The sequence below is a fragment of the Vicia villosa genome, linkage group LG5 (assembly GCF_029867415.1).
Source record: "Vicia villosa cultivar HV-30 ecotype Madison, WI linkage group LG5, Vvil1.0, whole genome shotgun sequence".
In the NCBI taxonomy this organism is placed as follows: domain Eukaryota; kingdom Viridiplantae; phylum Streptophyta; class Magnoliopsida; order Fabales; family Fabaceae; genus Vicia; species Vicia villosa.
The window spans coordinates 76,340,566-76,353,575 of NC_081184.1; the positions used below are offsets into that span (position 1 = coordinate 76,340,566).

Consider the following 13,010-nt stretch of genomic DNA (forward strand, 5'->3'; position numbering starts at 1 on the left):
TATCTGCTACCAAAAATTATTATAGCAATTAACCAACGTGAGGGAATACTATTTGGGCTTTGTAAAAATCCATGTTTTGAAATTTCCCTCACTCAGTGTGCATATAAAGCTCCCTCGATCCCCTAGTATTCTAAAAACGACAAACCTTCCTAGTAGTTCTGCTAGCTACTCTCTGAGGTTAATCTACTTCTATTGCTCTCATAGGTGTGAAACAAGTTCTGGTTTTCTAAGGTTCAGAATGTCTCAGCAATCAAGTGATGAATCTCCCGTTTCATACTCAACAACACCAGAAGAGTCCTCTAACCCTAATAGGGTCCTTAAGGTTGTCCCTTTAAGGACGATTAGTAGTGACGAAGTAAAGGCCACAAAGCCTAAAACGACTCATGCAAAACGACCCAAGGAGGGTATTCACAACAAGGGTACCAAATCCTCAGCATCTGCTACCAAGGAGGAACTTACTAAAGAAGGATCCAAATATGTCGATAGCGCAATTACCAGGATTTTTACTCGTATTCTGAAGGAGAATCATCAAGTGCATGGAATATCTATTCCTCTTCAAACCATAATGGCTGATCCCCTCAATAACACCAGTAAGGCTGAGGCTGTTCACACCGTTGATAGTGACCTAGAAATCAACAAGGATGAACAAGGATTTACTAAGAATACGAATGTCACCGAGGATGTTAATGACATTGACAATATTGAGCACCCTAAGGCCAATACTAAAACTGATACTAGTGTGGTAGACTTAGATGAGTACTCTGACGACGAATTACTTACCTCCTTGAATCCGAGTGTAGACAACAGGCTAATGACAAGAAGAAAAGGCAAAGCTGTTGTCCAAGGATCACCTAAAAGGAGCACTCAAGTAAACAACCCTGCCAAAGACCCTGTCAGGAAGAAGAGTACTTCTGCAGGTCCTGTCAAGAGCAAAGCTGTTACCAAGAGTAAAGGGGTTGGTCCTTCAAAATCTTGGAGCAGGGTCATTCCAAAGAAAAGAAAAGAGCGGGAAATTGTTGAACCTGAATTTGATGTTGAAGTGAATGTCCCTAACATTCCATCAAGGAAGAAGCCTACAACCAATAAGCTTGCTGCTAGCATTCCTGAAGTTCCCATTGATAATGTGTCTTTCCACTATGCCTCTAGTGCCAGCAGATGGAAGTATGTTCTCCAAAAGAGATTGGCTGTTGAAAGGGAATTGGCTCCAAGCGCTCTTGAAAACAAGGAGGTCTTAGAGCTGATTCAAGAAGCTGGACTGCTAAAACTGTGTGCAATCTTCCCAAATGTTATGAGAAGCTGGTCAAAGAATTTGTGGTAAACCTATCTGAAGATTGTGGCAATAGCAGAAGTACAGACTACAGAAAGGTGTTTGCAAGAGGTAAGTGTGTATCGTTCTCTCCTTCTGCGATTAATAAATTCTTGGGAAGAACAGATGAAGCTCAAATCGAGTTGGAAGTAACAGACAACCAAGTCTGTCAAGTGATCACAGCCAAGCAGGTAAAAAGTTGGCCCATGAAAGAGAAGCTAACTGCAAGTAAGCTGAGCATCAAGTATGCAATGCTTCACAAGATAAAAGCAGCTAATTGGGTTCCAACAAATCACAAGTCCACTATCTCAACTGTGCTTGGTAGATTTCTGTATGCTGTAGGAACAAAGGAAAAGTTTGATTATGGAGCATATATTTTTGACAAAACCATGAAGCGTGCTAGAGGCTTCAGTATTAAGGGTCCAATTGCCTTTCCATCCCTCTTGAGTGGTATAATTCTGGATCAGTATTCAAACATTCTCAATGAACATGATGTAGTGTGCAAAAGAGAAAGTCCCTTGGCCTTCCATTACAAATTGTTTCAGGGAAAGCATGTTCCAGACATTGTCATGACATCAGCTGAAACTTCCAAATCTGGAGCATCAATCATTAAAGTAGAAGTCATAGCAATGCTAAAAGAGACTTGCAAAGAACTGGAATCTAGAAAAATGTCTCTTGAAAAAATGATACGTACTCTGGAAATGGATGAGAATGAGGAGTTTGCAGATACTGAAGAGATGGAAGATAAAGATGATCAAGAATTGGAAGAAGAAAGTGCTAGTCCTGCTGTTGACTCTGAGAAAGAAAGTTCTTCAGACACCTCAGCTGGATCTGACTCTGAGCAGTAATTGCAACTAGAGTCTAGTGTGTTTATTTTTGTTTTTGTTTGATTTGTTCTTTTGCATTTAGTTCCGTCTATTTTATTTTTTCGGTCAGTTTAAATTTTTGGACTTATTTAAACTTGTTGAGAGAGGAGTTTTCTTTTGACTTTGTCAACATTTGTGGCCAAACAGGGGGAGAAGTAATATATGTCACCCCAGAACAACAAGAATGGTGGTTGTGTGTGATCAAAAATTCTATATGCTTATCTTTGTGTTGATCTGTTTGTGCTTGTGCTACTCTTATGGCTGTGTGTCTGTTTTTGTCTGAGCACTGTGTGCATACTGGTGATGTATGCTGTTTGTTTGTATTAGCTTGTGTTATTGTGTTTTGGTTATCCGCTGCAAGTTTTTCTCTGGTATGGTGTGACAGGTTGTTTTAGCCAAAAATTTGCCAAAGGGGGAGATTGAAGGTGTTTGCATGTTGGCTGCATTATTGGTAAAACATACCTGGTTAATTTTGTATATGCAGGTTGCATATATGTGTGGAGCTAATACAGGTTTTGGAGTGAATGTCATGATCGATGTCATGACATCCATGTGTGACAGCAGGAGCTGTTATTGTTTATTAATTGTGTTTCCTGATTTATCACTTTTATCTGTTTAGGAAACTTTTTATTGAGTGCTGCAAATTTCGTCCAGAAGATCCTACTGACAACATATTGTGTAACAGACAGTTGGCGTGTGAATTAGATTAATTTTGTTAACCCTAATGTGTTTCTTAAAAATACCAAGGCCCAAGACTGCATATAAAAAGGACTGCAATCCTAATTTGGAATGCAGACAGAAGATTTAATATTGTGAAGAACGGTTGTTTTGTAACTGTCTCGTGTGATCCACGCTATTGTCTTTGATGATTTTGTTGGAATTAGTTTGTGTTTTTGTTATGTCACTCTAAGCTTTTAAGCACGAGTGTGTGTCTCTTGATTGAAGCTTTTAAGCAGATCAAGGTGTGTTTTTGAAGAGTATCTTCTATCTGTAATTGTTTATTGTTTATGTGTAATCACTGCTGTGACTGAGGGGGGGTAGAATGGAGATATTCCATATCTAGGTAGAACCTAGGTAGAAGCGTCATTGGGAAGTGATTAAGTGAGAAGTTGTAAACGGGAGAGTTTAGCTTTGAATTGATACTACTGATAGTGGACTTCATCCCTGGCTTGGTAGCCCCCAGAGTAGGTTGTTTGAACCGAACTGGGTAAACAATTCTGTGTGTTCTTTACTATTTTATGCTATTTTGTTATTACTGTCTGTGCTGCATAATTGTGGATGTCATAACATCCAGTTTGACATCGAGCGTGTGTTACTAGAATTTTCAGATATATACATGTGCCACATATAATATAATGAAAATAAGTTAAGAAAAATTTGAATGAAAGGAAGCTTCGCGCCCAGCCTCTTCTTCCTCGCGAATGCACACGGACTTATGGCAACGATTTTTGTTCGTAGCAATAAGTTATACCTACGGATTCTGGGCGTAGCCATAGGACCTACAAATATCAAAATCGATACACAATATAAATTAGCAGTGAAGGTACACAACGATTCAAAATCGCCTCCTGAATACCACGACATCGCTCGTTTGTCCCAATTAATCCTGTATTGAAAAACCCCAAATTGAAGCTTACTAACCCTGGCCATGGTGGATCTTCATACCTGCCTTAAAAATCAAATTAAAACTAATAGAGAGCTTGCAAACATCATTTTAAACACAAATATACCAATAAATTATGCTGAACGTGCACGAATCCTTAAAATCAAAATTAAAAAAAACCATTAAAACATGAACCTGTTCTTGCAGTTCTGGGTACCCCAGTTAATGATAAGGATGCCTTTAGCTTCAGAGAACTACGAGGAAGCTTTTTGGATGCGTGGGGGGGGGCTTGAATCTCTCTCTAAGTTCGGTTGCTACCTCCTTGTATTACACGGTTTTTTTGGTTCTTGAGCAGGGTCCTCGAGGCTAAGAAATTCGTTTTTTAGGGTTTGATTATCTTGAGATACTTATAGAGACTGAATTAGATTAACTTTTGTAGGTGTCGCACGCTCGCGAAAAATGAATAGAGTCGCCACCAATATATTTATCCCATAAGGGAAAGGAATATCAGAAAACCTAACAAAGAAAGGAACAGGGTCTTGCGACGAGAGAATCTAGGTACGGGAGTCGGTTACGCAAGGGGAAGGTATTAGCACCCCTCGCGCCCATCGTACTCGATGGTATCCACCTATGTTTGTTTCTATCTAAAGGGTGTGTACTATGTCTATGTCTATATGCGAATGAATGCAAAAGAAATACGGGGAAAAGAAGGAATTATTTACAAGTGTGCTCGTTCAAGCCCCGCGACTTGATGCCTACGTATCCTTTTCAGGAATCAGAGCGCCGTAGTTCGGCTCAAGATTTTCTGATTGTTTTTGTGTTTTTTAGTTGGGCGGAGTTAACGCTCGCGCTCTTGCATAAGGGGACAGCCTAGGATGCAATAGTGCGGAGATAACAATGCCCTTAAGAAAGGAGGTGAGAGAGTGATTTTGAGCGTTTCGAGGAAATCCCTTAAGCAAGGGAAACTCGAGTTACTCTTTGGTTTGTGTTTTTTAGAAGTTGGGAACTTACGCCTGAATGGCACCCTTAAGCAAGGGAGATCCTAGCACTCGAACATTCCCTTAAGCAAGGGACGTTCAAGCTTCCATTCCCTTTTTAAGAATTTTCACTTTGATTATTAGTGTTTTAAGTATTTTCTTTGTATTTTTTAAAGGGATTTTATTTGAATATTTTTAGATGTTTTAGTGTTGAAAAGAAAAGGAATGAAAAGAGGGAACTATTCCTAATTTCTAAATCTATGTTATTCTAATTCTAATAGAAAGGAACAAAATTTATTTAAGCATTACACAATATAAAAAAAATATTCACAAAAATAAAAGGAACAAAATCTAAACTATTTATGAAAACATTCACAAGCAATTGCATTTCTATTCATGGGAGACTAATTTGAATTATCAAAGAAAACTATTTATTTTTTATGGTTTATCAACCAATTAAAAACCAAAGAAACCAATCAAATAAAAAATCAATTAGAAGATAATATTCTAACAATTCTAATTGGGTAAAAAATGTTTTTTGTCATTTTTATTTAAGAAAAATTCAATTAATTGCAAAAGAAATAAAGCAAAATCGATTTTTAATATTTGTTTTTTATTTTAGCAGAGGGGTGCAGAAGTAATTTTAAAATGAACTAAAGAAACAGTTAAAAGCAAAACTGGGCCTAACTATGGGGGTGTGAATAGCAAGGGCGTTCAGGCCCAATCCAATAGGGCGCATGGTGCATCAGTCAAAGCAAGGGTGTGTTCAGAAAACAATTAAGGCCCAGATCCATCACATTAATTTGTTTCATTACCCATTTTTTATTCAGCATGTGCACTTATAGTTGGGATTATTTATGTAACGTGACATACGCATGCAAAGGATTAAGCATCAATTGGTCAACAGATCTTTAAGTCACAACAAGCCAAAAACGGAATGAACCAATCACAGTGCAACAACAACATCACTAATCATATGAACAAGACAAAAACGGAAAGAGAGAGGAATGCGAGAACCAATGAAGCGTTGCCACGCAAGCGAATTGGAAGAATCATGCAAAACCAACTCGGACGCCGGAGGTAGTCTCCGGTTGTCTTCTCCGAGGGAACTACGGCCAAGAACCACCGTCATGCGCCTAAGACGGAACCGAACCACCACCATCTCACTCGAATTCTCGCGTAGAACGCGAATATGACTTTAGATCCTCCTGAATCTTTCTCTAAACCTCACACCGAGAACATTCCTAATACTCTAACATGATTCTATCTCAGTAAAACGGGATCTACGCAAATCTACACATTCCTAACAGTTCATGGAATAATCGATGCGCGTAAACATGCAGGGAGCAAGCAGTTTAGCATAAAGCAGATCATATTCAAGATACGTAGAAGTAGAAAACCGATGCATATTGCGATGCTGCGAGGAGATAGATGACTTACCTGTTTAGACTATGAGAGATGATCCTCAGGGAGAGCTTCCACAACCACGAGTTCTTGGTGATGTTGATGATGATGATGATACCAGAGTGAGAGGAAGAAGTATCTCCGAGAACAGAGGTCCACGATAATCTTGAAAGTGAAAAGATGATGACGGATCTCTGGATCTGAAGCGTAAGGTGATGACAATGGCGGCGATTACAGATCAAGGCGGAGAAGCTTGAAGGAGTCGTGGAGGTGTGGCTATGGTGGAGGTGAAGGTTGAGTTGAAAGAGTGGTGGCCGGAGTTAGTTGTTGTAGTTGGTTAGGGTGGCCGGAGAAGTCCGTTACGGTGGCAGTTGGTGGTGGAAGGGGTGAGGGAAGAGAGATAACCGAAAGGGGAATGGGGAGAGTGAAGAGAGAGTTTTGGAGAAGTGAGAGAGTGAGAAGCGAGAGAGAGAAGAGAAAATGAAGAAAGAAAAATAGAGATGAAGAAGTCCCTTGTAAATGAGCTGCAGCTTCATTTATATATGGTGAGTGCAACTAGAATGGAATGCGTTTCTTTGGTATGGGGCTTGGAATGTGTAGCTTGCAGCATAGTTTTTTTGTTTTCTTGATGTGGGACTTGAGGATAGGCATTGACAGCATAGCTTTCTTAGGTGTGGGACTTGCCTTAGTGAGCAAGCATTTTAGCAAATCTGGCATGGTCTTCACATGGCTTTTGTGTATCAGCTTTTGCATGGGCTCTTATGGCAATGAATGATGATGGTTTGCTAGCAACATGTTCACACAACACATTTCTAAGGCACCTCCTTTGCTCATGTAAAGCTATGGCTACGGCTCACTATCTTATTCAAACTTGGAGTCAACTTGAAGAGCTCATGGCATAGAACACATTTGAAGATGGAGGCTTCTTGAAGTGATGCTTGGGAATGTAGAAAAGTGGGCTAGAACATGGTGGGTTGTTGCTGCATATAGCCTGTGCGTGTGACCTGACCCTGGGCTTGTGCTCTTGGCAAAAGTATAGCTTGGTGGAAACATGACTTTGGGGCTTTGTAACTTGCTCCATACGTGTCCAAAATTAATGAGACTAGGCTCAATAGATAGGGGACATGGCAAGGAACAATTCAATATCAAGCTTGTTCAAGATGGAAACTTGTGGAGGAAGGAAAACACATTGAGATTTGGCCCACCACGTGTTTGCTGAAATGCACTCGTGTGCCCTAAGAATCTGCCTTGGCTGCATGCAGGACTTGGTCAGTGTTGGGGCATCACTTTGAAGGCTTGCATCTCACTCAGTATTTGTTCAATTGTCCCAATTCTTGTTTCAATGGATAGAGGAGATGGCAAAGAAGAGATTGATACCAAGTTTGCATTCATGGCACTTCTGTAGAGCTCTAAAAATGGCTGGAGATTTGGCATGCCATGTGTTTGTTAAAATGCCAGGTCATGACCTGACTTGTGACTTGGATTATGACTTGGTTTAAATGAATTTTCAGAAGCTTCACACCATTTTAACTCTTCAACCAAGCTTCAAATGAAAAAGTGTCCAACTACAAAGTTGTTCTCCTTCATGAGAGGAACAACTTTGATGTTGGAAATTTCTCCAAAAAATGCCATTTGACACGTTTAAATCAGGGCTGAAGTGGACTGCTCATCAAGATTTAAAGCATCAAAAATTTTTCTAAGTGTTGGAAACTTGTCTTTTTGCTATTTTTGGCAACTTTTGTCAAACTCCTGATTTTATCCATTCTTTGACTTTTCTTGATTGATTTTCCACCAAAAGTCAATATTTGAATAATTCTTCTAATTTTGACCCAAAAGTCAACTGTTCTGATTTTTCTGATTATTGATGGAATTCCCGATTAAATCTCTTCCAGTCAAATCCAGTCAAACAAACACATCCACATAGTCATTATGAGAGCTTCTCATTCATAGAATCCACTCCTGATGAAATGTTGACCAGAAAGTTAACTGGTTGGCTTTGGTCAAGGAAAAACCCTGATTTAGGGGACCTGATGATTTGCAAGCTTGTACCCTTCAATCAATGCCTTTAATTGAGACTGAGAAAAAACCTAATCCAGGAGGACTTCAATGAAAACAAAGCCACATAATCACACCTCAGATCCTCACATTTGGTAGGAAATTCCTTGCCATAAGAGCTCCTTCTTGCTAGTCTTTGATTGACCAATGATATGCATGCATGGGTATGGATTATGACCTAAGTGATGTATGTGCATGAATGTAAAGCCTAAGCCAGTTAGAAGTTAAAAGGGTAGGACAAATTTGGGGTATGACAGCTGCCCCTATTTAATCGTCTTATACTCGAAGGTGAGATTAGCGCTAGCCTTTCGAACATTCGAGGTAGAAGAAGATTAAATATCAAAGTACCAGAAATTTGTCCCAAAGAGAAGATGGTGTAAATGTTATCCTTATTTTTGTTTTGATATCTGCTGGGGAAATAGAATTGTTGTTTTTTCTGGTGGAAGAATTTATGGTGAGTAATGGATTGAATGGGGATAGCTTGTAACGTAGCCAAGGTGCGAATACAAGGTTCTCAATGGAAATGATTGTTGTATGAAACTATGATTGGAAAGTATGGGTCCGATGGAATGATAGGATCTACTGACTCAGAAATTGAAAGTAAGGGTAAATGACTCGAAACCGGGGTGGGATCAACAGATCCACGACTCAAATCTAGGGCGAGTATAACAGACTCACGACTCTAATTCAGGGTAAGATCAACGGACCTGTGACCCACTTTGAAAAAGATGAGGATAAGGTCAAAGGACCTACGATCCACAAGAAATGAAAAAGATGAGGATAAGGTCAACGGACCTACGATCCACAAGAATTGAAAGAGATGAGGATAAGGTCAACGGACCTACGATCCACAAGAATGAAAAGAGATGAGGATAAGGTCAACGGACCTACGATCCACAAGAATTGGAAAAGATGAGGACAAGGTCAACGGACCTACGATCCACAAGAATTGAAAAAGATGAGGATAAGGTCAACAGACCTACGATCCAAAAGAATGAAAAAGATGAGGATAAGGTCAACGGACCTACGATCCACAAGAATGAAAAAGATGAGGATAAGGTCAACGGACCTACGATCCACAAGAATTGAAAGAGATGAGGATAAGGTCAACGGACCTACGATCCACAAGAATGAAAAGGGATGAGGATAAGGTCAACGGACCTACGATCCACAAGAATTGGAAAAGATGAGGATAAGGTCAACGGACCTACGATCCACAAGAATTGAAAAAGATGCGGATAAGGTCAACGGACCTACGATCCACAAGAATGAAAAAGATGAGGATAAGGTCAACGGACCTACGATCCACAAGAATTGGAAAAGATGAGGATAAGGTCAACGGACCTACGATCCACAAGAATGAAAAGAGATGAGGATAAGGTCAACGGACCTACGATCCACAAGAATTGGAAAAGATGAGGATAAGGTCAACGGACCTACGATCCACAAGAATTGACAGAGATGAGGATAAGGTCAACGGACCTACGATCCACAAGAATGAAAAAGATGAGGATAAGTTCAACGGACCTACGATCCACAAGAATGAAAAAGATCAGGATCAACAATGAGGCCGGAGCAAGAGAAGATTATTAACAACACTGAGGCTAGGGATTGGGAATTGGTTTTGAAATGGTTTGCCGGGACGGAAGGCAAAGGATACACAACACGGGGGTTGGATCTAAAAGTTTTCCCGTACGAGGGGAAGGGACCATGGAGACTAGTGACGACTAGACACGACCCAAAGGAGTAGTACATACTGAAGAATCATGGGATATCGATGCTTGTGAAGCATAAGGACTACATTAATCCCTCAGGCCAAAAGGCGGGGCATAATCCTTCAAGAGTGGCAATCGTTCGAATTGCCACACACCAAGTATTGTTATTCAAACGATTAAAAAATGAGATGGGTTGACTGCTCACCCTCATTCGCACTCTAATTTGCACGCAACATACGGGAAATAACCATCACAAGACTAGAGACGACTAGACTCGACAAGAAGGCGATAGTAACCACTGGGGATTACGGGAATATCGATGCTTACGAAGCATAAGAATTACATTAATCCCTCAGGCCAAAAGGCGGGGTGTAACTCTTCAAGAGCGGAAATCGTTCGAATTGCCACACACCAAGTATGGTTATTCAAACGGTTGAAAAATGAGATGGGTTGAATGCCCACCCTCATTCACGCTCTAATTTGCACGCAGCACACGGGAAATAACCTCGGAGACAACGATTCGGACGAAGAAAGACATTGCATCCGATCCATATTGGAGAGATTTCTTTTGGGGTTGAGGGCACCAGGTATCGGCACCATGGCTGGAGGAGATTTGTAATGGAGTAGCAGATATCAAGTGAAGTTTATACAGATGACAACTTCTGTGGGGATGCGCCATTGGCTTGATTTAGCATTGATTTGTATTATCTGGCTTACATTTTGTATGCATGTTTGAATTTTTCTATGGCGTAATGTTCCGCTTTTGACAGATATGCTACGCTTTTGAGGATGCAATGCTGTATGCAATGGGTTCTATATGCAAAGGGTGCCAAATAAAGGCCCTGGCGGAACAGAAGAGTAGGATCATTGGGGTCCGTTGCCTGTGATCTTGAACTACCATTGTGGGTTGATGTTGGAACCCTACAGTGCCAAAGATCATTGGCAACTGCGTTGAGGGTTAGAGCATAGCCTCGTTGGGGATGAAATGGCTTCGTTTGGCTTCTCTTACATCCTGGAATGCTTGGAGATGGTGAACTCGAAGGACTATTCTTTGTTAGCCATATGGAAGAAAGACATGGACCTCTTTAGGTGCCCCATGCTTACCAGTACTGATGAGCTACACGTGAGATGATGACGATCTGTGTGATAAGAGATAGGTCGGAACGACCATTAGAACCTGCAACCTGCACAGAAAAACAGCTTTGGATGCAAATGGTGCCCCTTAAGGCACTTTTATGTTTATGTAACATCATGATTCGTTTTTGTTCAAGATTATTATCCCCCATGCTTTCAATGCAGTGCTTACTAACGAATTGAATCACACCTCGCATGCGAAAAATGAAAAGTAGGAAGGAACGCTTTTTATCAAAAGATCATTTTATTGATGGAATGCCTATGAATAGGCTTCTGTACAAGGAAGCAACTCCTAAATGAGGTAGTTACGAAAAAGAAAATAAAATGCGAAGAGCAAAATGGCAAAGAGAAATGCTTGAATTTCCATTGAAACTGATATTGCTACAGTTCCCATATCCTTGATCCTCTCAATGCTTTGCTTCAGAAAGGGTAATGGTTGGATTGGTCTGTCCGTTCTGCCAAGGGCGTATAGTGGTCTTTGTGAAGGATATTCAGATTGCAGCCTCTCGCTTTTGATCCCTAACTTTTGCCTGGATCGCCCTTTCGGGTTTTCAATCCAGCGGGATACCCCTTTTTGCCTAAGTCGCCCTTTCGGGTTTTCGACTTAGCGGGTTATTCTCTTTTATTTTATCCCTAATTTTTGCCCAAACCCTTTTGGTTTTCCGGGATGCCCTTATTTTTGCCTGGGTACGTCGACCTAGCGGGTCTTTTATGCGTAGTATTTTTTGACTAAGTCTGAATTGACCGGAAGTGGAACGTCTTCCCCATCCATCTTTGTCAAGATTAAAGCACCACCAGAGAATGCCTTCTTCACAATGTATGGTCCCTCATAATTGGGAGTCCATTTGCCTCTTGGATCGGTGTGAATTGGCAAGATCTTCCTTACGACTAGGTCACCCGTGTGGAATTCTCGAGGCCGAATTTTCTTGTCATACGCTTTCTTGATCCTCTTTTGGTACAACTGGCCATGGAAAATGGCGGATAAGCGTTTCTCCTCAATTATATTGAGATGGTCAAGCCTCGTCTGAACCCATTCTGTTTCATCAAGTTTGGCATCCATCAAGACCCTCAACGAAGGAATTTCCACTTCAACGGGAAGTACGGCCTCCATACCGTAGACAAGAGAGAAGGGAGTTGCCCCAGTTGAAGTACGAACTGAAGTTCTGTAGCCATGCAAAGCAAATGGTAACATCTCATGCCAGTCTTTGTACGTTCTAACCATTTTCTGGACAATCTTCTTTATGTTCTTGTTAGCAGCTTCGACTGCGCCATTCATCTTTGGCCGATAAGGTGATGAATTGTGATGTTCAATCTTGAACTCTTCGCACAACTCTGCCATCATCTTGTTATTAAGATTGGACCCGTTATCGGTGATAATCTTGTTTGGAACCCCATATCGGCATATGATTTCTTTCTTGATAAAGCGAGTGACGACTTGCTTGGTTACATTCTTGTAAGAAGCAGCTTCAACCCATTTGGTGAAGTAGTCGATAGCAACAAGAATAAATCTGTGCCCATTTGAAGCTTGTGGCTCAATTCGTCCAATCATGTCTATACCCCACATAGCAAAGGGCCAAGGCGACGTCAGGACATTCAGAGGAGTTGGAGGAACATGAATTCTGTCAGCATACACTTGACATTTGTGACATTTCTTCACATACACATAACAATCACTTTCAATCGTCATCCAATAATATCCTGCTCGCAAGATCTTTTTGGCCATAGAATGTCCACTGGAATGAGTTCCAAAAGATCCTTCATGAATTTCCCGCATGATCAATTCTGCTTCGTGTCTATCCACGCATCTGAGCAAAACTGAATCATAGTTTCTTTTGTACAGGACGTCTCCTGACAAGAAGAATTTGGATGCTAACCTTCAAAGCGTTCGCTTATCACCAATCGTAGCATCTTCGGGATACTCTTGCTTCTCGACATACCTTTTGATGTCAT

The 13,010-nt window shown here is 40.8% G+C and overlaps 1 protein-coding gene across 1 annotated transcript; it reads left to right on the forward strand.

The window, feature by feature from the left end:
• Positions 1-238: 238 nt before the first annotated feature.
• LOC131604858 (uncharacterized) lies at positions 239-1,318 on the forward strand. Its single transcript, XM_058877273.1, has one exon. It carries the CDS (start codon positions 239-241, stop codon positions 1,316-1,318), a length of 1,080 nt encoding a protein of 359 aa, XP_058733256.1.
• Positions 1,319-13,010: the final 11,692 nt, after the last annotated feature.

Excerpts from the sequence above, each read along its gene's own strand:
- LOC131604858 (XM_058877273.1), top strand. The coding sequence starts at position 239 with ATGTCTCAGCAATCAAGTGATGAATCTCCCGTTTCATACTCAACAACA.